At 45.7% G+C, this 25,251-nt stretch overlaps 1 protein-coding gene across 2 annotated transcripts in view; it reads right to left on the minus strand.

The window, feature by feature from the left end:
- The window catches only part of CHD1L (chromodomain helicase DNA binding protein 1 like), a 1,563,352-nt gene that overhangs the window by 80,284 nt on the left and 1,457,817 nt on the right, over window positions 1–25,251 (minus strand). For both annotated transcript variants that reach the window (XM_044072085.1, XM_044072086.1), the window contains exon 23: window positions 11,330–11,542. In XM_044072085.1, coding sequence (XP_043928020.1) covers window positions 11,330–11,542 — 213 coding nt within the window. The remainder of the gene's footprint in view (window positions 1–11,329; window positions 11,543–25,251) is intronic.

The raw sequence follows: 25,251 nt of genomic DNA on the forward strand, positions 1-25,251 counted from the left end.
TGTGTTGAAGTTTGTTCAGTTTCTGATGAAGTCTTGCCATATGTGCAAGACGAAAAGCGCTTCATTAAACTGAGAGAATTTGCTTTGGTGTTTCCAAGCTGTCTTTTTGTTTTTCACTAGTTTGTCTTACTTTGGTTCCTGTCTTTCGGTGTTTGATCTGAGGGGACAGGTTCTACTACCCCCCTTGGATATGAGAGTTTGGACCGGTTTCAATGCCTCTGCCCACTGATTTGGAGGCAAGTCTGGGTACCCTCTTGGAAATGGGAGTTCGTTGAAAGAGAATTTGTATCCCTGAAAAAATGATCTTTAAGACCCATTGTTCCTTTGTTACAGAAAGCCAATTTTCTTTGCAGAGGGAGAGCCTTCCTCCTAGCTTTTGGTGAGTGAAAGTAGGGCGGGAGGGAGAGGGAGTCATTGAGAGTTTTTGTCATAGAAGAATGGCTTAGAACTCCCTGCCTTTGGGGCAGAAGTGGTCTACTGTTTGGTTCTCTGCTGGTCCTGGGATAGGGGCCTGGGTGGTCTGTCCCTGCGGGGCTTACCTTGGCCCTTTCTGATAGGTGCAGGAAAGGACCAGTGCTTAGAGGGAAAGTTCCTGATGAACCTGGGAGGTTGAACCTGAAATAAATCTTTTACTGTTTGCATAGATTTTGCTTTGTCTTCCACCTTTTTAAGCACCTCTTCTGCTTTTACTCCAAACAAGTGGTCCTTATCTAGGGGTGCATCAATTTAGACTTGACATGATCAGGAAGAGGTTGTTCCTTCAACCATGCATGTCTCCTAATGACAGAATCCTGACACTGCTGCCTTGCTTGAGGCTTCTAGGGCATCATATCCACAGTGTAATGAGTTTTTGGCCACTTGACAAGTAGAGTGCAGTAAATCTGCTAACTCTTTCGAATTGGCACAGTCAGGAAAGGTTGAAACCTTTTGTTTTAATAGTTCTAAAGTGTGTTGTTGATATTTTAACACGTGGAACTGACAGCTGAGTGCTCTGATAGCTAAGGTTGCAGAGGTGTATACTTTTTTACCCCATCTGTCCAGAGCTCTGGAATCCTTGTCAGAAGAAATGGGATTCTTGGCAGAACTAGTCTTAGCTCCTTTAGGTCCCCGTGTAATGATCTCTGGGTCTGCAGCAGGATTTCTGTACAGATATTTGTGAGAATCCGGTACTCTGTAATACCTGTCAGGTTTACTGGGAGCAGGACAGAGGACATCAGGGGCTAAGCTGGATTCATGGAAAAAATCATCTACCACTTCTATAATACGGGGGAAGGCCAGGGGTCTGTGCTGGGGAAAGTCCAGAAACTCTCTCAGTCTTTTCTTAGACTGGGGTAAGTCCTGAGATTCCCACTGGAAATGTTCCCTGAGGGTGTGAAGGGTTTCCCCAAAGGAAAAGTCTTCTGGTGGGGAGGCAGAAGGAATGGATTCCTCTGCATCTGAATACTCATAATCAGTCAGAGGTTGTTGTTCCTCTTCAAAATCAGATTCCTCAGAATCCTGATCTGTCAATTTCTGGAGATGTGTGTCTTTTCCTTTTAGAAGTTGTGGCCTGACTACCCCTGATAAGGGAGATGAGATCCTCTGCCATTTTAAGCATTTGTGCTTGGGGAGGTGGAGCAGGAGCAAGATGGTGGCTAGAGGCAGATTTTCTAGGAGTGGCCTTGTTTCTAGGCCTAAGAGTATCCATCGGTCTGAGAGAAACTGCAGTCGGATGAGAAGACTTTTTTTTGTCTAGATTCGGTAGTGCGAGAGGCCTCCTCGGAAGCCGGTGCCTGTGTCACGGCTCTGGACCCAACCGAGGCAGAGACAGCCAAAGGCTTGGAAGATGAGGATTTCTGCGGCACACCGGACTCCAAAAGGGTCTCGGTAGAGGCCTGTGTAGATATTGAATCAGGCATCAGGGGCTGTGAAAGCGTCTCACTGAATTCAGGAGAACTGACAACCTGCTTCGCGGCAGAGTCATCGGAAGGCGTAGCCTTATGTAGTCTGTCTCTATCTTTATCTCTGCATTTTTTCAGAATATCCACAGATTGTTGGCTGATGGAGGCCATTTCGGTATGATGGAAGATGAAAATACCTGTCTACAATAAGAGCTCTACGGCAAATTGTTCTCGCGTTAAAGAGGGCACAGAACCGGCAATGGTGAAGTCGTGGTCTGGGCCTAAACAAGTGACGCAGTATGAATGCAAGTCTCAGTGTGGGATCTGCTTTCCACAGGCGAGACAATTGTTAACTTTTTCAGACATTGGTTAGTGCATGCAAGAAAAAAGGATCCCCAACGTGGTACTTAACTTTAGACATTTTCAGCTGTAAATCAAGCTCTGGTAGCGACTGACCAGCACACTTGCAAACTGTGTTTGCTTCTACTACGGGCTCCATGGCAAGAAAGATGGATGTAATGACATTGGCTGCCTTGCTTTATAGCACTGATGACTTGACATCAGTCAGCATGCAACAGCAGCCGACGAGGACAACATTGACTCTGGTATTCGGGCTGGCCGAGTGCTACCACAGCAGGGATAAAGTACAGTTGTGTACCTTCCATAAATGTAGATGTTCGAGTGTATTCACTGTTGCAGTCATTACACTTGGGGTTATCCTGCTGGCAGGCTACCCGCAGTCGGCCTGAATTCCAAAGTCCTGGTCCGGCATCGGTTGCTGTCACCTTTTCCCTGATGTCAGTGCGCCGGGGGTATAAAAGATGCAGCCGACGCCATTTTCTTCAGTTTTTCTTGCCCCAGATGTCAGGTGACCTCAAAAGGGTAGGCTAAAAATTTTGCAAATAAAATTGTATGCACTAACATAAACATTACCTTCCTCTACAAGCAAATACACCACATAGGTTGTATAGAATAGAGAAGTATAGATAAGTCCCAGCAATGAAAGGGGGATGGTGGGAGGGTAATCTGGACTGCAACAGTGAATACACTCGAACATCTACATTTATGGTAGGTACACAACTGTACTATGTTCATCGTGTTTCACTGTTGCAGTCATTACACTTGGGTTGAATCCCAAAGCTGAGGTAGGGCGACTGGGTCTAAATAGGATTAGGAGTGGCTATGAGGCCCTGCAGAACTGCAGTGGCAAAGCCTGCTCTGGATTTAGAGTAAAGAGGTAAGTGGTAGTGCTTGGTAAAAGTGTGCACTTAACTCCAAGTTGCAGCCTCCAAAATTTCCTTGGTTGGTACTCCTCTGAGAAAGGCTGCTGATATGGCTGCTGCCCTGGTAGAATGTGGCTTAATATTCTTAGGTACTGATTTGCCATGCTGTGCATAGCAGAAACAAATGCAGTGTCCTATCCATTTTGAAATAGTCTGCTTTGAAATTGCCTTTCCTTGTGATCCTGCAGCGTATGCCACAAAAAGTTGCTCAGTTTTTCTGAAAGCTTTTGTTTTGTCCAAGTAGAAGCGCAGCTGCCTGTGTATGTCCAAAGAGTGCAGAAGTCTCTCCCCTTTATTCTGGGGATTTGGATAAAAAGTTGGCAAATGAATGGTTTGGTTAAGAGCCACACTGGATACTACCTTTGGCATAAATGTTGGGTTTGTCCTTAGAGAAACGCTGTCCGGATGAAAAATGATAAAAGGTTCCACTGCCATTAATGCCTGTAACTCTGCGACTCTTCTTGCTGAAGTTATTGCTAGGAGCAGAGCAGTTTTCCATGATAAGAATTTTATCTCAGCTGTATTGGCTGGCTCAAAAGGAGGCAGTGTGAGCTTTTCCAAGACAAAGTTGAGGTCCCATGTAGGTATCAGTGCTCTTCTTGGGGGTCTTATGTTTTTTGCCCCTCTGAGGTACTGTCTTAGCAATGGATGAGAGAAAATAGGGGGTTCCGAATTGTAATGAGCTGAAATGGCAGAGGCATGGATCTTAATTGATGAGAAAGATAGGCTCTTGTTCAGCATCTCAGTTAGGTACTGTAAAATCTGAGGAATATTTGGAACAAGGGGTTCAAGTCCTTGTGCCTGGTTCCAAGCACAGAATCTCTTCCATTTTTCTGCATAAGATTTCCTGGTGTTGGGCCTCCTGGCTTCCAAAATGACATCCATAACTGCTTTGGAGAGAGGTGTGTTCTGAGTGGATATAGTATTCGCCATGCTGCCAGATTTAAGGTTTTGAGTTGGCTGTGCAGGACCTGATTGTTTTGTTGGGTCAGAAGATGAGGAATTTGTGGCAAAGTCCAGGCTGGCCCTTGAGACAAGCTCTTTAGATCGGGTAACAGTGCTGGTGTGGCCAGTCTGGGGCAATCAGAATCATTTTTGGCTTCTCTTGTCTGAGTTTTAGGAGTACCTTGGGAAGGAGAGGCAGTGGTAGGAAAGGCATAAACTGTTAGGGTTTTCGAGCTGAATGATAGAGCATCCACCTTCCATGCTTGTGAGTGATACGTCCTTGTGCAGAATCTCTGTAATTGGCAGTTGTGAGGGGAGGCAAATAGATCTGTGTCTGGGCATCCCCATTTCTTTGTCATCATTGTGGATCTTGTTTCCACTCATGAGGGTCCATGAGGTTTATGCTTAGTTCGTCTGCCAGAGTATTTTTCTTTCCTGGAAGGAATTGTGCCTGCAGATGTGCTTGATAGGCTAGTGCTGTGTTCCACAAAGTCATGGCTTGCCTGCAGAGGAGGTAGGAATGTGTGCCCCCCTTGCTTGTTTATGTACCACATGGCTGCAGTATTGCCCATCTTTAGCAATAGTTGTCCTGGATGTAGTAGATCCTTGAAGGCTGTCAGGGCATTCTGTACAGCTAGCATCTCTTTTTGATTGATATGAAGATGCATTTGGTCTGCGGGCCACGTGCCCTGTATACATTTTCCCGCCATGTGTGCTCCCCAGGCAAAATCCGAAGCATCTGTTGTTAGTGTCTGCCTGGCTGTGGGTAAAGTGAAAGGCTGTCCCTTGTTGTGGTGACAGGCCAGTGCCCACCATCGAAACTCTTGTTGCAGGAAGGGAATGAGTAATTAGAAGTTATGTACTCACCATAACGTTCCATCTGAGGCCTCCATATATATCCAACAAAGGATATCTAAAAACTAATAGATCCAAAAGAAGGTCAGGGGGGGAAGGGGATGGTTGCAAAAATGAACCTACTCTACTCAGATGGAACGTGGTGGTGACAACACTAAATCTGAAGTAGAGGAATGTTCATGTACTGTCTTCATGGGACAGATGCTCTCCCTCTCAAAGCAGGTCTAGCTTGTGAGTAGTGGTTGGTAAGAGATGAGAGAAAAGCCCAAGTGGCTGCAGAAATCATCCATCAAACTTTAGACTTGAAAGAAAGCATAAGTAGAGAAATGGAGCTGGAATGGCTCCAGCTAACTCCTTCTGGCTGGCTGGGGCTTGATCCACTCGGGGGGGGTAAGGGAGTCGTCTGAAGCTTGTCCGCTAGGATGTTGTCCCTCCCGGAATGTGCGCTGCAATCAGAAAGCGCTGGTGGAGGACGCCTCATTCTCATGGCGGCTTCAAGGGGATAAAAGAGGATATCCCCTGTTGTTTGTTTTTATAGACCACTGACATGTTGTCGGTGATTGTCCGATTGTTCCTGCAATCGAGGGAGGAAGCTCTGAAGTGCCTAGCAACGCCAATAGCAAATAGCCATCTCTCGAACGCTGAGGGCTGCAGTGTAGGGAGGTCTTCCACGTGCCTGCCTCGGTATGCCTGTCCTGCCTCCCCAATGCCCCCCCACGCGCAGGCGGTCATCGCGGGCGATGGGGTCGAGGGGGGAGAGGGCCGGCCTGTGAGGGCGGAAGTTGAGCCACCATAGCCACGCGCTCTCCACCAAAGTTTTTCTTTAGCGGGAGGATGGTGGAGAGGGAGGGATAGAAGGAGGATTGCACTAACAGCACATTGCAGCACCATTGCAGGACTCGCATGCTCAAACGGAAACATCTGCTGAGTGCCATGGATGGAGCCTAGTGGCCCAGTGGATCAGGATCAATTGGTAGCTTGAAGCCTCTGAATTAGCGAAGCCCCGCAAACGAAGTTGACTGTCTCTCTCCGAAGTTAGCGAGCAAAGGCTCTCAAATCTCTGGTAATTATCGCAAATTATATTGTCTATATATCTGTGTTGAGCCAGCTTACCTCAGGGTGATCTTGGGAGCCTTCCTTCCCCTCCAAGTCCCCGGTCCTCGGTTCAGGACTCAGACGAGTGAGTCTTTTGCACTTATGCTTGCTGCGGGGAGGGGGGAGGGAGGAGGAGGCCTCGGCCATCCTGCAACAAACATCCTGGAACTGACATCGGTGGACGCAAAGCAGGGCTGTCCCTTTGGCCGTGATGGAAGGAAGCCTGCCCAGAGAGAGGGGAGGCAGGGAGGAGAGGGGAGAGGAGTCGGGAGGAGAGAGGGTCGATGTTTCAACAGAGAGCCTTCCACCACAATCCAGAATGCTGAGAGAGCTCTCCAATGGATCAACCGGGCCCCCTCTCTCTCCGGATCCGATCGAGAGGAGGCGGAGACCCGCGCCGTCGGAGACCGACCAGTGTGCGACTCCGAGCTGGATGGAGCGAAGGAACACTGAATCCTCGCCGACCAAGACCAGAGACGTCGGAGAGGTCGTGATCCGACGAGGATCCGGCACAAGGTGGGATCCCGGCCACCAACTACTCACCCCGGCGACCCCCGGCTGCTCGGCTTCTCGGCTCTGCGGCGCCCCAACGGGGTTGGGCGGGTTGGAGAAGCGAGCAAAGGAAAAAAAAAAGGTGAGAGGCCGAGGAGGGGCCTGGCAGAGACTTGCGCATGCCTGGTGGTGAACCTCAGATCATCCGTCCGTCTCTCATCATCCAGAACTAACAGGGTGAGATAAAATGTAGCCACCAAGGGCTCAGGCCTGGAATGCCTCCTCAATGACCCCCGCCCCTCGACTCGGATTCCTCCCTCCTCCTCGGCGGGGGGAATGGAGAAGGAGACGAGGGAGAGGAGGAGGAGAGAAAGAAGAGGGGAGGGGAGAAGCGCTCGCTGGGGCGGGCCGGCCCGGGTCCCGGTCTTTCCCCGCTGCTTTCCCCTCCCTTTCCCCTCCTGCCTCCCCTGTCCCCCCACACAGGGGAGGAGGAGTTTGGTGTCCAGTCGGAGGCAGGGGGGTGAGTGGGCAACCAGCACAGGCCAGAGCAGAGCCACAGGAGTAGGTAGCGGAGGCGAAGCTGAATAGAAGGGTAGGAAGTCCCGACCAGGACCAGCTTACCCAGCCTGTTTCTTGTTAGTGCCCTGGGTGAGCTGCACAGCAGGATAGTACAGCCAAGCCCAAGGCACCCGGGCCCGCCGGGCAGGCAACATGCAGGGTGGGGGAAGCCACCTCAGCCGATTATATTAGAAAATATGGCTTTTGGGTTAGAAAGCTATTTCTTTTTTTTTTTTTAGCAAAAAAAAAAAAACAACTAGAACAAAATAAAAACACCTCACACACTCACAAATAAAAGTATTAGGAAAAATAAAAACAACAAACAAGATAGACAGAACAAACATAACAACAACATAACAAACAACAAAAAAAGATTTAAATGAAAAAAAAAAATTTTCCTTCCTTTTTTTGAATTAAAAAAAGAGGAGCAAAGATCCAGCCTTCACAAGAGCTGCAAGAGAGTGGGAGGGCTGAGAGGGTTAGCAGGGGGGAAGGGGGGGGGGAGGAGGGGGGGGAGCTCGATCCATTAATCAGAACGGCTATCGATAGCCAAATCCCGATTCCGATCCAGAACTCCACAGGTTGCAAGACACAATGAACATTCACTTTTATTGTTTCCAGGCTATGGCAATGTTGAGTCCAAACACTTTTTAGATAACACTGTAGCTTCCTCATATGCAGTCTTGCATATGGAATTAGCAGGATGCAGGATGCCATGAAGCCCAAAGCCTGCAGAATATTTCTTGCAGGTAGCTGGGTCTTTGTTGCCATCATTTGAAAGTAATGAGTCAGTTGCCCTTGTTTGTCTGGCGTGAGATAAGCCATCTGGGCAGTTGTATTTAAGCTTGCACCCAGGAATATTATTTCTTGAGAGGGCACTAGTCTTGATTTCTTTTCATTTACTGTGTACCCTAGGCAAATTAGTAACTTTTTTACAAACGCCAGATGCTTTAGTAGAATGTCCTTACTCTCTGCTTGAATAAGGCAGTCGTCCAAGTAAGGATATATTTGAATTCCTTTTTGTCTGCAAAATGCAATTACTGGTGCCAGGCATTTTGTGAAGACCCTGGGCGCAGTAGATAAGCCAAAGGGCAGTGCAGAGAATTGGTAATGCACTGAGCCAGCTATGAATTTGAGGTATCTTCTGCAAGATTGTTTGATTGGGACATGCAGGTATGCCTCTTTGAGGTCCAAAGTAACTAGCTAAGTCTTCTTGCCCAGCATGGGTAGAAGTTGCTGCAGTGTCAACATTTTGAATTTTGGAATGTCCAGGAAAGTATTTAGAGTAGACAGGTCCAGTATTGGTCTCCAAGCTTTGTCCTTTCTGGGTACCAAGAAAAGTCTTGAGTAAAATCCTTGCCCCTGCTCTTGCTGTGGTACTTTTTGAATAGCCCTCATGTCCATGAGAGCAGAAATTTGTTTTTGTGCCTCTGCCCATTGATTGTGTGACAGTTCTGGCATATTTTGGCCTTGGAAGGGTGTGAAAGTGGAACCTGTAACCCTGAGAAACAATATTCAGTACCCATTTGTTCTGGGTGATCATGTGCCAATTTTGTGAGAAAAGTGCTACTTTTCCCCCTAAGTGTGCTGCCAAAAGGTAAGTGCTTGGCATTGGTAGAGGAAAGTCATTGGGACCGTTTCCTATAAGGTTGTGATTTGTCTTCTCTGGCTTTGGGGGCTGAAGCACCCCATTGTTTAGGTCTGTATGAGCCTTGGGGCTGAGATCTGCCTCTTGGGTGTCTGTATCTGCCTCTTTGTGGCCTGTCTGACACTGGAAAGGACCGATTTGTTGAAGGCCAGTTCCTGCTAAATCTGGGTGGCTGAACCTGTAAGAAATCCTTTACTGTCTGCATTGATTTTGCTTTATCCTCCATTTTCTTTAACACCTCTTCTGCCTTAACACCAAACAAAGTATCATGCTGTAATGGAGCATCCAATAATTTTGCTTTAACATGATCAGGTAAACTTTGTTCTTTTAACCAAGCATGCATTCGAATGACAGAACCTGTGACTGCAGCTCTGCAAGAAGCCTCTAATGAATCAAAACCACATTGCAAAGTATTCTTTCCCACTTGTTCAGCTGCATGCAATAAATCCTGCATTTCCTTATTTTCAGGACATTCTGAGCTTGTAAGCATTTTCTGTTTTAGCAAAGACATTAGGTATTGTTGATATTTCAGCATGTGAAACTGGCAGTTTAAAGCCTTTACAGCTAACTAGCAGAGGTGTAAACTTTTTCCCTCATCGTCCATTGCTCTAGAATCCCTATCAGAAGGAACAGGATTTTTTGCAGTGGAAGCCATGACCTCTTTGGGACCCTGAGAAATTGTTTCTGGGTCAGCAGCAGGGATTTTATAAAGACATTTATGAGAATCTGGGACCCTGTAGTACCTATCTGGCTTAACTGGTGCAGGGGGTAAAGAATCAGGAGAGAAACTGGATTCAGAAAATACATCAACAATATTTAGTACAGGGGGGAGAGCTAGGGGCATGTGCTGAGGGAGTAAAAGAAAGTCTCTGAGCCTTTTCTTGGATTCTGAATAATCCTGGCTCTCCCAATGGAAATGCTCCCTCATGGTGTGCAGGGTTTCCCCAAAAGAGTAATCCTCAGGAGGAGAGGCTGAAGGGATAGATTCTTCAGCTTCAGAGTCCTCATAGGGAGGAAGAGAATATCCCTGTTCTGAAGAGGAATCAGAGGAAATAGAAATCTGGTCAGAGGAGTCATAATCAGCGTCTTGCCTAGGCCTTTAATCAGGAGGGGGATGGGAACCCCTGATCAAAGTAATTAGGTCCTCGGCCATTTTAAGCATTTGTTTCTTTGGCCTGGGTGACTGTCCAGGAGAATGCTGTACTTGTTTCTTTGTCTTTAAAGGTGTTTTAGACTTTGCCTTGGCTGCTGAAGTGGTCTTGACAGTAAGCTGTGTAGGTCTGAAAACACCCTCAGAAGCCAATGCCTGCTCAGCGGCTCCAGACCCATCTGCGGGAATAGTTTCCATAGGCCCAATACCTTGAGTTTCCAGAGGCCTAGTTGTCTCCACGTGGGAGTCGGAGGCAGCCTGTGGCTCTGAGGTAGCGGGTGTCAGGAGCTGTGAAAGTGCCTCACTGAGAACCGGCGACTGGCCTAGAAGAGGCTTTGTCAGTTTTGGACCTCGGATGCCTGTCCTTTTCTTTGTCCTTGCCTTTTTTATGAATTCCGGTCATAGGTTGTTCCGATGGCATTATATAGTTAAACCTTCGGCCAAAGTAATGTAAAGCAAAATCGAACCGACGCTTAATAGTGCGTTGGTTGAATCTAGCACAAAACCGACAACTAGCAACGTTGTGGTCAGGGCCTAGGCAAGGGATACAGTAAGAATGAAAATCCTTATGAGGTATTTGCTTCCCACAAGAAATACAATTGTTAACTTTTACTGACATCGGTCTGGAGCAAGAAAAAGTTTCCCCAACGGGGTACTTAGCTTTATTAAAGACTTCGGATCTGAAATTCAATTTCGAAAATCTCAGGAGTCGGCCGACCGACACTTGCGAACTGCTTTTGCTTCGGGCACCGCGTGGCAAGAAAGACTGAAGAAAATGGTGTCGGCTGCATCTTTTATACCCCTGGCGCCTGACGTCAGGGAAGAGGCGACAGCAACAGACGCCAGACCAGGACTTTGGAATTCAGGCCGACTGTGGGTAGCCTGCCAGCAGGATAACCCCAAGTGTAATGACTGCAACAGTGAAACACGAAGAACATCCTGGGCTACATTTTGTATACTTGTACTTGAAGACTTTGGTAAAAATCAATAACAATTTATCCAACCACAAAATGACAAGTCTTTGTTATTTGTGTTAGGAACACTCATGCCTGGCTTACAGTGTATGAGATACAAATTACATTTTCTGAGTTAAAGATACCTTTTGCTATTCTTTGACTGACAGAGTTTTCCATTACAACTTCTTACTGTATTGCCTATTTATAAAAATTGTGTATTGATGTGCTGTGCTGTGTTTCTCTGGTGAAAGTTGTAGAGGTCATAATGTTCCACATGTAACAAAACTCTCATACAATACTGAAAAGCTATGCTGTACGCTAAAAAATGGAACAATACAGTCCTATGTATGGTACCATATTTCTCTAGTATACTTTATAAAATGTCTAAACTATATCAAGTTGTGGACGTTTACAGTTCAGCAACACAAAACTAAAACACTACTTAAGAACATCTCATAAAAGGATACGTGATTAAATATCTAGTCAATTTCTTCTTTTCAGCTTCTGTTATGTTGTAAAAGAAAACAGTGACTGTAGACAAAAAGTCTGGCAGGCCTGCTGTGGTTGATTCTTTCTTGTCCACTTTCTTGGTATGCTTTTCCTTTGACTGTAGACCAGTACTGGAGGGTACTGAAGGCTGTGGACCACCAGAGTGCACAAGACTTCTAGGAAAATAGTAGCTAAAGATCAGGGTTAAGGAAAGTACAGTATTATTTTAATTAAAATATAAATACTGTTGTCTTATGTATCCTTCAATCCTAAGACTCATCATTTCATCAAGTGTTCACCATAAAAAGCACAATTTGAACCCCATACACACTTACGTACCTATACAGGATGCTCAAATGTATGCTTGTGAAAGGGTGGTAAAACTCCTTTCATATTACTTTAATTCCATTTCATGATAATTCCATAGCAGGTAAATATTAACAGATGCCTAAATTAGTTTTTTTTGTAGAAGAATGAAGATTTGTATGACTACGTCACAATATTCTCTTCTAATAAGATCATTTCTAAACAAAAATGCATGTACATCACAGCTCATGGATGGCCCATTCCATTTTAAACCTAAAAAGTTAAAAGCCAGTAGGCATCTCGGATATTGCTACAGCATTAAACAACTTGACACTCAAAGGAAAGAGAAGAGCCCAGCTTGTGTTCACTCTGCCTTCAGAATACAGGTCATGTGATGTAAAGGTAGGAAGGTAATCCTTCTGCTAAATGCAAATAATTCACAGAATCTTTCAGGGCAATGAGTGATGCATTAGCTCAAAAAATGTGCCCATTTACCCTGGATATCACACAACCTCATGATGAACCTAATGTGAGGCTTAAAGGTTTATGATCACATAATGAATGATTAAGCTTGGAATTTTTGGTCATCTAAAAACTAGAAGGTCATTGATGCATGTTTGCATTTTCTTTCCAAAGTAAATATCTAACTGGGTTCTGAATTCATTCACACTAGAGCTGTTCTGAAAAGGTAGTGACAGCACATCCCAGAGCACCGGGATACTTTGCATTATAAGCCTATCCCTTTTCATGCTATTAACATATTTTTAAAACAAAATTAGCAGACTGTTCAAGTCACGTGGCAATGTAGTATAGTTACAAAGTTTAAAACAAACCAAGCAGAAAGTTTGCAGTGTGGAGGGTGTGAAGTTCACTCCTTGAAATATATTAAGCACTTGCTCTAATACCTGCTGGAAAGCACTAGGAAGCCTTAAACTGATACAAGCACTCAACGCTTCTTGTTAGTAAGGAGAAATTAATTGTAGGCACTAAACAGCCTATAATTGCAAAGTACCTTGCTAAGGCAAGGGAAAACAGCTCCTGTACTTTACAAAAAAAAAAGCACCAAACCAGGCATGTCCAAGGGTCAGCTTCTGGTGATTTCTCCTGTCCACCTGGTGAATCTGGACATACTGGGGCAATGCAGAAATTGCCTCGTGTACACAGACAACCTTCTCCTCCTACCACCCAACACTACAACCTGTGAGAGATGCACTTACATAGCCAAACTGGAAGCAAAGCTCTCTCCACCCAAGATTGTGCTAGACAGTCAAGAGGAGAAGGTTAACACCTGCACTACACCTCAAGCAACACATAGCCCTTCTAAACCCACCACCAACACCCACACATAGCAACATTAAATTCACATATGTGGAGGCCCTTAACTGTAACCTGCACAAACAACAAGGACCTCCGAAGCTGAAATGTACACAAACACCAATCACAACCAAAGTGTCACATAGCTCACATCATCAGTGTGCCACACAGCAACAGTCCCTAAGGCAAGACAACGTACCTAACATTTTAGTCATAGGTGACTCTATAGTCAGGGACACTGATGTCCCACTCACCAGGCTGAACAAGGAGAAAATTACAGTCAGCTGCCTGTCGGGGGCCAGGATCCACCACATAACGCATGCACTCAAGTCACTCCACAACAAGTACAAATATGACTTTGTCATTGTCCATGTTGGAGTGAATGACTTGAGACGTTCCTCCCTGGACTACATGAAGAGAGACAAGGAAGAGCTCTCTAATCATGTGGCCCAGGCAGGTATGACCCTAGCCCTGAGTAGCATCATGCCTTTGCCCAGAATGATACCACAATACAAGGACAAAATGATTGACTTCAACAATTGGCTATGCTTCTGGTGTCATTTAAAGGAGACCCAGTATCTGTCTGCCTGGGAAGACATGATAGACAGACCATGATGCTTTGCCAGAGATGGTCTGCACCTGTCGCCCCTGGGATTCAGGTTACTGGCTAAGGCTCTTGCCACCCCTGTAGTGACTTTTTTATGCAAAGTTCAAAGGACAAAACCACCACTGTAACAGGTACATGCATGCAAATGCTGAAGGTAATGCTAGAAGTGTAAACCTCAAAATGCACTCTCTCAAGCCACTCCTAAAAATGGAGAACATCGATATCTGTGCAGTAACCGAGACCTGTTTCAAGGCTCCACAGAGCACCCCTGCAATACCAGGCTACAACTCTTACGACACTTTTCGGCCACCAAACCAGGACTGAAACACTAAAGGTGGAGGAGTGTCCATATTCACTAAGGATATCCACACCACCAGGCTAGTTGCCAAACACAATGCATCTGAAATTCTCCAGGTGCAACTAACACTAGGTAAGACTGCAATCCAAATTGTAGCTTGCTACAGATCCCCCACAATCCCCAAGATTCTCACTACACCTTTCTAAACATACTGGAAAATATTAAAATACAACCAAACACCCTAATACTGGGTGATTTCAACTACTCTGCCATTAACTGGGAAAACTACTCGTGTACAAACACCTTGCCCAATGGTTCTTGGAATTCATAAATTCCAACGCCCTGGATCAACTAATCCATAGTCCCACCAGGGGCTCCAATATCCTAGACCTGGTCATTACCAACATGAAAAATCGATGCTCCACATCTATGGTCACCCCCTTGGTCAAGTTTGACCATAAGCTAATCACCGTTAACATCCACATCCCACACCCCAGTAAGGAAACCTCCATAAAAAACTTCTCTAAAGCCAACTTCATGCTGCTCAAATCAGAAGTGACAAACTTCATGACACCCATCCAGATGGGAACTGAGAGTTTGACTGCTGAATCCTACACTAAAACACTGTAAGAGCACATCCACTCGTGCATGAATTGTACCATCCCAAATAGAACCAAGATGCTCTACTCCAAAAAAAGGAAGCCAATCTGGTGGTCCCCTGCCATAAACAAACTCTACAACTAAAGGAAGAAACTGTTGCAGAAAAGAGAAAAATCCCAGGATGCAAAAAACTCCCTTACCAGCCTCAGTCAGAAGCGGAGATCCCTCATAAAATCCTCCAAAGCTAATTATGAAAATAAAATTGCCAAAGATAACCACAAGGCATTCTATAACTATGTCAAGAATCTAAATGGCAATGCTCAGATCTGCTCTGAGCTACAACAGAATGGCATTAAATATACTGATCCCAAGGATATTGCCAATATCCTGGCAGATCAATTCAGTGCCAACTTCACCCCCCTCTCACTCCCTAAATGGCCAATCTCAATACTGGAAGATTGCCAAATTCCGGTAATAATGGCCACACAGGTAAAAAAACGCACTCTCCAAAGCTAAGAATACAGCACCCATGGGACCAGATGACATCCCAGGCTGTGTATTACATGAAATACAAAATGAACTGGCACCTCACCTAAGTATCATGTTTAATCATAGCCTCACCTCAGGCTTCGTGCCCATTGAGTGGCGCACAGCTACAGTTATCCCACTCCACAAGGGGGGATCCACCTTGGATCTCGGGAACTACTGCCCCTTCAGTCTGACGAGCCTGATCTGCAAGGCCATGGAATGTATTATCATGGAATTTATAAACTAAAGACATTGGCAACCTTCAAACACTGGACCCCACCGTGAAGGGCCGATCTTGTCTCCTGAACCTGACTGACTTCTTCGAAACAGTCTCCAGAGCCGTGGACTTGGGTAAGGCGGTCCACACAGCCTATCTGGACCTCACCAAGGCCTTTGGCACAATCTCCCACTCTGGAATCATAGACAGACTTACTAAGCTGGGCATTAATCCCTACGTCACTCGATGGGTTGCCAACTGGCTGACTGACAGAACCTATACTGTAAAAGTAGCCGACTCCAAATCCGGCTCCAGACAAGTGTCAATTGGAGTACCTCAGGGTTCAGTCCTGGGACCGCTCTTGTTTGGCATCTACTTCTCTAAAGTACAGGCCAACACTAAGGGACTCTGGCTAACAAAGTTTGCAGATGACTGCAAACTGTGAGCAAAGGGCCTTACAGAAACAGATCCTTGGTGCCAGAGCCATGGGCTCAAGCTCAATGCCAATAAATGTATAGTTATCCACTTTGGGAAAAAAACATGTACCCGTGAATTACCATATAGGTGGCAATACACTAAACACCAAAAGTGTGATAAGAGACTTAGGGTCACAGGTGGACAGTGGTCTCACCTTCGATAACCACATTGCCACAACAGTCGGAAAATCCTTCTATGTGGCGCACCTCATCACTAAGGGCTTCTCATCCAGAAAAAAGGAGGTCCACTGTACTCATCCCTCATTAGACCCATTATAGAATACAACACCCCGCTGGTATGTACCTCTCAAGACATCTGCAACAACTGGAAAGGCTGCAGAAATATCTCACTAAAAGAATCACAGGCCTAAAGCAGATGCCCTATGCTGACCACCTTAAATAACTCCAGCTATACTCTGTCACATATCGTTTACTCAGAGGCGATCTCTGCTTAACATACAAGGCCATGTCAAACCCAGAGCTGTTGGACATGCTACACTTAAAGAAATCCCAATCCCTCAGAGCCACACGCTCCAGGGATCTAAACTTTGTCATCCCAATAAACAAAACATGCTGGAGGGATAGGTTCCTGACCCAGAGACTCCCCAGACTCTGGAAAAGACTGCCCATACATGGCAAGCAGAGTGTCTCTCTGGTCCTCTTCAAAAGGAACCTTGATGATTGGATGGGAGAAAGGAAATGCACCCTGGGGATCACGTCAGTCACCCTGCTAGACAGGGGTCCAGGGAAGTAAATAGTGTGGGAAGAAATAACCAGGGAATTGTTATGGCTAGGCTTGTATAGGCCCTAGGGCCGATAGCCTAGTACTAAACTATGAATCTAGCTCACTAATAAAATTTGAACTTTCAAATACATATGATAAAATAATGAAATAGTAAAATAGGTAGTCCACAGTTGAGTTAAAAATGGAATATCCTTTATTGATACACACAAACGTGATGCTAGTTGAGTATAATGAAAAGCATTAAATACATTCATTAATTTATATATAATCAGGTTATTTGGAGCAAGGGAGTTGTTACAGAGGGTGGTTCTGTTAAGAGCAATAAAAGCACTGAACTCATTCCTTTAACCAAGTCCCCCTTCCCCCTAATACCATAATGTAAACTATGACTGTGTTACCTTAGAAATTAAACTAAAAAGGTAGAGACAAATTAAAATATACAAGAACAAGTTATTAAGGCTAATTTACTTATCCAAAATTTTATTAATTAAGAAACCAACTCACTAACAAAATGACTAATTACCTAAACAAAAAGATATACCGCTATACATCTATTAGTAACTTATAAACTGAAACAATTTTAGCAAAGATCGCTTTTGTACCAAATAAATACTTTGTTTGTGTATAAAACAAATTATCATAATATTAATGAATATTTGTATAAATCTACAAGTGAACACCTAAGTAGGCTGAAAACCATAGCTATAATTGCTAAGGTGGAAATACAGTGAAAAATGTTAGAAATAAATAGTAAAAAATGTTAGAAATAAAGCATTAAGGCCCTAGGGATCTGTTCAAGTGTGACATCTAGGTAAGAAAACACTGTTTAAATGAGTACAAGTATCAGAAAACAATACAGATGTCAGTTACTTTCACTGTAAAATATTTACAATGTTTGATATTTGTTTAGAATATTAGCATGCATAATATTAGCATGTAATGTTGGCATTAATCAGTCCCGTATCAGACTTTTAATAGTATTTTAAACAGTGGGGCAATTTTCTGAGTTCTAGTATGCTTTTTAAGGAGCAATAATAATTAAGCTCTGGCTCCCTAAAAGAGTTCAGTTTTAGCTGCCACAGTAGTTCACATTTTTCTAAAAGATTAGATATTTTTTTAGTTACGAAATTTAAGAACAGCTGGATTCAGCAAAAATCATCACAAATCATCTATTAATTTATTTACATTAGCTAAGAAGAGCAACTCTAGTCACGGTTGATGAACAGAAGGCAATTCTACTACCTCATTTATTATTCTGTATAACATGATTGGGACCAATGTTTTGTGAAAGAAAAGCAAAATAATTGCATTGCACTTACGAAAATAGCTTTTCCAAAGCCTCACAGAGAGGGATCAGGATTTGCACCTACCAGCTTACAATGTCTCGAGATCAAATTTACAATCCCCAAATATTTTTGACACCCAAACCCTTGGTATACAGCATCTATATCATCTTGTCGAAAGACTAAAATGTCGAACGGCAATATGATCGTAAATGCCGGACATCGAAATTGTTCTTGTGGGGGGCTATGCCCCCTGCTAATTATATATATCAACTCCGAGATCGCACTACAGTGAGGAAAGGGCAAATTTCCTGCTCTTCACTGTACCATGATCCCGCAACACTTTCGATGTACGGCATTTGTGATATTATTGCCGTTCGACGTTTTCAAAATTCGATAATGTGAAGTAGACCCAGTATACACACAAGCACACACAATCCCTTATACTCAACTGCCAGAAACACTGCAACAGCTGCTATATAAGGCCACAGCAAAGGTGTGTGCTTTCACACAATCATGCCCCAACTGGAATGCCAAGTCACTCCTTGGTAGACCGAGCACTTCTGCAAACCTCTCTGCTTAGAGATGCAATACCTGGATGTCCACCAGAAGGCAGTACTCCAGTGGGGTTATAACTGACTCCTGACACTAGGATGGACAAGATGGATGCTCTAATGTTGGCTGCTCAATCCCATCCCTCTTGACTGGCCCCTGGCCCACTAGGCAAACCTAGAGTCTGAGGGGCTGCACTTAAGCCTCCTTCCCAAGGAACCACAGAATTTGCTACATAAAGATTTTTTTCAAGCTAGTAATTTATGGCAGAAGCTGAGATAATTACTAGTAATGGTATACAAAATTTAATCATCTACCATTTTTACTGTTTGTTTTTCAGGCATGTATGTGCGAATAGTATTACAGCTGGTTTGTTTACATTAGTAAGACCAAAAAATGAGAACAGTCACCACGAACCAACCTCTTTAAGTAGACAAATTAAGAAGTTATGTACCTACCATAACGTTCCATGTTAGTTGTCTTCTCTCGCCTTCTTTCTTGCTTGATGGGTTCGGAGCCGATCCCTCGGCTCCGACTCGGCACTTGCTTTAGCTCGAGAACTCCTTTTACCAGCTCGAGGCAGCCCCATATCCCATGATGCAAGGCAGGAAGTACCCAGATCTCGTTTGTTGACAAAGGGCAATAACACCAAGCATAAACAATACTTCCCAAAGGAAGAAGAAACTTACAAATGGAAAAAAGGACCAGGTCTGAATGGTCTTTAGCATTATAGTTTCTTATACAAGGTCTGTCCAGGCCAGGGGGAAGGAGGGAGGGTCGAAGAAAGAAGGCGAGAGAAGACAACTAACATGGAACGTTATGGTAGGTACATAACTTCTTAATGTTAAGTTGTCAATCTCGCCTTCATTCTTGCTTGATGGGACCGTCCCTAGCACCTCTATCCTGGGTGGCTCAATGGAACAAACTCTTGAGGACTGTAGAGCCAAAACTGGCTCTGTCCCTGGAGGCCAAGTCCAATTTGTAATGGGAAACAAAAGTGTGAGGAGTGGCCCAAGTGGCCGCTGCACAAATAGTGTCTAAAGGCAGTCTAGCTTGAAAAGCTGTAGAAGTAGCTAAACTCCTAGTTGAATGTGCTTTAGGTTTTGAGCACAGCTGTTTTCCCCTGATCGTATAAATTTCAGTGATGACCGAAGAAAGCCATCTGGACAAGGTCACTTTAGAAACAGGAAGGCCTTTTTTATTATCCGCATAGGAAACAAAAAGTTGATCAGATTTTCTAAATTTTTGTTCTGTCCAAATAATCTCTAAGCTGACGGTGGACGTCAAGATAATGTAGCGTTTGTTCAGCTCTATCTGAATAGTTAGGAAAAATACGGGAGATCAATAGATTGATTCAGATTGTTTTTGAGCGACCTTAGGTAAAAGGATGGATTAGTTCTCAAAGATACTCTGTCTTTGTGAAAAATCAAATAGGGGTCGAACCGAAAGAGCATGAAGTTCAGACACCCTCCTGGCAGATGTAATAGCCACTAGGAATAAAGTTTTCCAAGAAAGATATTTCAGGGAACAAGAAACAGCTGGCTCGAAGGGGAAGAATCAAGGATGTCAGCACTAAATTTAGATCCCACTGAGGAGGAGGATTCCTGATTGGAGGCTTTAGTAGGAAAATTCCTTTCAAGAAGGCCCTGCAGAGCCTATGGGACATAATATTATGATCTGCTATCCCGACATGAAAATTAGAAATAGCAGCCAACTGAACTCTGACTGTGGAAGAAGAGGAGCCTGCATGAAAAATCTCTGCTAAGAAGTCCAGAACTGCCTGAACAGGGGCAGTAAAAGGATCAATATTTTGGGCCTTAGCCCAATAAGAGAAACGTTTCCATTTGCTTGTGTAAATCCTCCTGGTAGAGGATTTTAGTGAAGCTACTATGATGTCTCTAACTGGGTTAGAGATCAAAGGAAGCCTGGCTAAGGAAGGAAGTGGAGCAACCATGCTGTGAGGTTGAGAGAAGGGATTGACCGGTGCAGCTGACCGGACTGGTGAATCAGTAGATCTGGCACTGGGTCCAGATGCCACGGCTGCACCAAAAGGTGATGATGGAGGAACGGGAACCAAACTTGTCGAGGCCAGTAAGGGCAATGAGAATCAATTTGGCTCTCAAAACGGTAGCTTTCTGGATAACCTGAGGGATCAGAGGAAATGGAGGGAAGGCATAAAGAAGTCCCTGGGGCCAATCCTGGGTCAGAGCGTCTCTGGGGGAATGGCCTGATAGAGGGAAGAGGCTGAAGAAGTCTGGACATTTGCTGTTTTGGGGAGTAGCAAAAGATCGCAACATGGCGACCCCATTCCAGAAAAATCTCTTCCGCTATGGATTGCTTGAGAGACCACTCGTGAGGCATGAGAATAGCTCTGCTCAATCTGTCCGCTATAATGTTGGTTTTCCCAGGGATATGCGTTGCTACCAGAAACCGATGAGAGGAGATCGCCCATTGCCATAGTCTGAGCGCTTCTCGACACAAGGGGTAGGACTTGGTTCCGCCCTGTTTGTTGATATACCAAACTACAGACATGTTGTCTGTGTGGACTGCAATTGTCCCTACGGGAAGAAAGTCGTTGAGGGCTTGCAACGTTAAAAGCACTGCTCTCATCTCCAGGACATTTATGTGCAGATGGTACTCGATCGTTTGCCACGTCCCATGAACCAGCCTGCCCTGATAATGCCCCCGGGCCCCGATCAGGGAGGCATCCGTGGTGACAGTGGCTATCGGGGACGGAGGTACAAAGCACCTGCCTTGGTGAACCTGAGACGATGTGATCCACCAAGCAAGATGTTCTTTGCATGTTTGTGTCACCAGAATCTGGTGACGCATTGGGAGTTGCTGGTATGACCACTGTGTGAACAGCATCCACTGAAGGAGCGCATGTAGAATCGAGCCAGGGAAGAAGAGTGATGGCCGCAGCCATAAGACCTAATACCTTTAGAACCATTCTGGCCTGTACCTTCTTGCTGGCCAGAATGATCCTGACATGAGTCTGAATGTCTGAAACTCTTTGTTCTGTAAGGGTAGCTGACATCCGAACAGTGTTTAAGTTTGCACCTATGAAGGTAATAGACTGGCAGGGCGATAAGGATGACTTTTCGTAGTTGACTGAGATGCCCAAATGAGAACAAAGGTCTATTGTGTAATCCCTGGCTTGTATAAGCTGATGCCTGGTGGTGGCTGACAGGAGCCAGTCGTCGAGATAATGGAAACACCTGGAATCCTTGACATCTCAGGTGAGCCGTGACCACTGCCATGCATTTGGTGAACACTCTGGGGCTGTAGTGAGACCAAAGGGCAGGGCTCTGAACTGGAAATGACTGGACCCCAGCCGAAAGCGGAGAAATCTCCTGGAGCGTCTATGAATTTTGATGTGATAGTACGCATCCTGAAGATCTATTGAGCACATCCAGTTGTCCTTCTGTAAGTAGGGCAGAATTGACTGAAGAGTGACCATTCGAATCTTGTCTTCCTGACAGACTTGTTGAGTCTGCTGAGATCCAATATTGGTCACGAGTCCCCCGTCTTTTTGTGGACCAAAAAGAACCTTGAGTAGATCCCGGCCTCTGAATGGTCTATTGTGACTGCCTGAATGGCTCTTTTGCAGTAGTTTTGCGATCTCTAACTCTGCAATGTCCCTTAGACCGGTGGTACATCTGGAAGGGAACTTGAGGGAAGGGACTTTCCTCGAAAGGAATTATGTAACCCTTGGATATGATCGACTGTACCCATCTGTCTTGAGTGAGGGAATGCCAGGCTTCTGGGTACAGAGATAATCTTCCCCCGACTGCCTCCAAGGAGGGACAGCCGGGCAACACCTCAGGGATGCTGAAAGGGCTTCTCAGGAAGAGACTCCCTGTTGCCCTGATTCTTCGACCCCTCTGCCTCTAGAGCGGCGTCTGTTGTTGTTACCCCCTCTGCCTCTAGGGGTAAACTGACCACGTGAATCCGGCGTGACTCCTTGGGATTTACGGAACCACATCTTCCCACCCTTCTGTCCTTTGGGATAAGGCCTAGAAGGGGTGGAAAACGGACTCCAACAGCAGAAAGAGTCTTGCCGTCCTGCTCACACCTGGTCAAGGTTTCCTTCACCTGAGGGCCAAACAAAGCTGACCCATCAAAGGGAGAATTTGTGAAGGACGCCTTAAAGGGATCCGCAAAATCACATAGCCGCATCCAGGCTTGGCGTCTAAGAGCCACACCTGTGCCTGCGGCTCTACTGCTCCAGCAGCAGCATAAGATATTAGCCACATGGAGGAGTTAGCAATGGAATTGAGGGTTCCTAGCTGCGAAGCAATCTTTTCTTGGGCCCCTGCAGCTGTAGGATCCTGAACTACTTCTCCCAGCTCCTTCAGGATATCTCTGGAGTCTGGTGAAGTGACAAAGATAATTCAGCGAACGATAGCAAAGGTCGCTGAGGAAAACATCCGCTTGCCGTACCTATCCATGGTCCTAGAGTCCTTATTAGGAGGATGGACGGGCACGGAAGGATCTGCAAGTTCCTTTTGGTGGCCAGCCACCACCATGGCATCAGCGGGGACACCCTTGGTAAGGAATTGTTTGTCACTAGGGGCAGTTATAAATTTAGAAGGCCTCCTAGGGACTGGCTCTACAGAGTCAGGAGCTGTCCACGCCTTTGTGCAATAACCTGCATAAGGGGTCGAAGGCGGAGACACCCAGGAGGTGGAGGGCCGAGATCCAAACGCCTCTAGGTATACTGACTCATCCTCAGAGGGATTATTGGTGGGCCAGTTTCCCCTCTGTTTCAGAAGTTCTAGGATGTCTGAGAAGGAGACATCCTCAGAGGGGGATCTAGGGGATCCCTCTGACTCATCAAAGTCAGTATCCGAAGTGACAGACTCAGGAGTCTACATGCTTCCTCTTACAAGTCCTCTTCCTAGGAGGATCTCCCGAAACATCAGGAGAATCCTCGGAAGAGGGGGAAATTCCCAATGGGGAAACCTGAGGCGGAGGATCTCTGGGTCCTGTAGCAAGAGAAGTGGCAGAGATGTCAACAGGTACAATAGAGGGAGGAGCTACGGGAAGAGAATGCTGACTGATACCAGTGGCCAGTACACTCTTCATCACCTCAAATGCTCCCCTCCCAGGCAGGTCCGAGAGACCCCGCTCCGAAGAGCTAGGAACTCCAGGGGCCACCGAAAGGGAAGTCTCCGAGGCAGATGTCGGAGCCGAGCTCACCAAGGCCGAGGCTCCAAGGGGAAGAGCGGGTTCGGACAAGGGTCCGATGCCACTCACCCCCTCAGAGGAGACCATGGAAGCCCGACCACCGAATCCCTCTAAGGAAGAGGAGATAAGAGTAGGGGCTGAAGGAACAGAAGGGGGTATCCGTCCTCCAGCCGTAGCAGTAACCATGCCCGAAGACTCCAACTCCAAGCTCTGGGGTAGAGTTGAAGGAGGAACTATAACGGGGTGTGGACCAACAGTCGTCTGCTGAGACGGACTGTGTAGCATTTGGGCCAGTACCTGTGACTTGAGCAATCTACTGACCACTCTCTCTAGGTCATGGTCTGATAACCTGGATGACCTTGAAGATCGGCTCCGATGGCTCCGTTCCGATAGAAGAGGCGAGGCCGAGCCGAAAGTACCGGCTCCAAGGAAGGAGACCTCGCCCTCTCCCGGGAAGGGGCCACCGGACCCGATATTACTGATCCTGTCGGCACCGATTTCTCGGAGCCGGCAGAAGCTCGATGTATCGGCTCCAGGAGCCGATACAGCCACCAAAGTAACGGTGTCGGAGCCGATCGAGCCGACACCGATGCCTGTGCCACATGGGTGTCGGAGCCGATCGGAGCCGACACCGATGCCCGTGGGTGTCGGAGCCGATCGAACTGACACCACAGTGGTCAGAGATTCGCACCGATAGCCATCGGCCGAAAGCTTAGTGGATCAGAATCGGCTCCAGCCGAGCCGATCTCGACTCTACGAGTCGGAGCCGAGGCCACAGGCTTAGAAACAGAAGCCTGGGTCTTGGCAGATTTAGTTGATTTTTGTGGGGCCGACTTAGCCGGAGAGCCCTCCGGCTTAAGAAGACCCCTGAGAATCAACTTATTCTCTCCTGCAGGACTCTCTGGCTGAAGGAGTGACAAATAGCACAGGAGTCCTGCAGGTGAAGAGGGCCTAAACAGTACAGGCAAGAAGTGTGACCGTCTGTCAGAGACATCTTCTGACAGCACGAGTCACACTTCTTAAAACCTGAAACCCTCTCTTTAGACATGGTGCCTAACAAAACACACACACACCAGTCCAATTAAATTAAACTAATACCAAAAAGGTATTTAGTAAAAAAAATACCAACACACACACCCTAACAGGGGGGGGGGATGGGATAGGGAAATTAACTGACTAAAAAATTAAAAGAGACAGGGATTTCTGTCAGAAAAAGTTAAATTTAAAGTTAAACTATCAAAACAAATAGTTTTAAACTAAAAAGGGGCTTAAATGTCACAAATGTGAATTACTTACCAGGAGCTGGTAAAGAGAAGACCTCCCAAGCGAAGCGGCAAACGAGATCTGGGTACTTCCTGCCTTGCATCATGGGATATGGGGCTGCCTCGAGCTGGTAAAAGGAGTTCTCGAGCTAAAGCAAGTGCCGAGTCGGAGCCGAGGGATCGGCTCCGAACCCATCAAGCAAGAATGAAGGCGAGATTGACAACTTAACATCCCAAAGTTATCACAGTTCAAACAATAATATCCACGATAAAGATGTAAAAATGTTATTTGGAGGATGATAGTTAAACTATGCTTCATCTGATGAAGCATAGTTTAACTATGCGAAAGCGCTCATCCTTGCTCCAAATAAACGATTTTTTACATCTTTATCGTGGATATTATTGTTTGAACTGTGATAACTTTGGGATTTGTCTACTTAAAGAGGTTGGTTCGTGGTGACTGTTCTCATTTTTTGGTCTTACTATTGGCTTTCTTTTTGGTGAGAACGTCTTCAGCTTTGG

The sequence above is a fragment of the Protopterus annectens genome, chromosome 5.part0, assembly GCF_019279795.1.
Source record: "Protopterus annectens isolate FY-2018-M chromosome 5.part0, PAN1.0, whole genome shotgun sequence".
NCBI classification, from domain to species: domain Eukaryota; kingdom Metazoa; phylum Chordata; order Ceratodontiformes; family Protopteridae; genus Protopterus; species Protopterus annectens.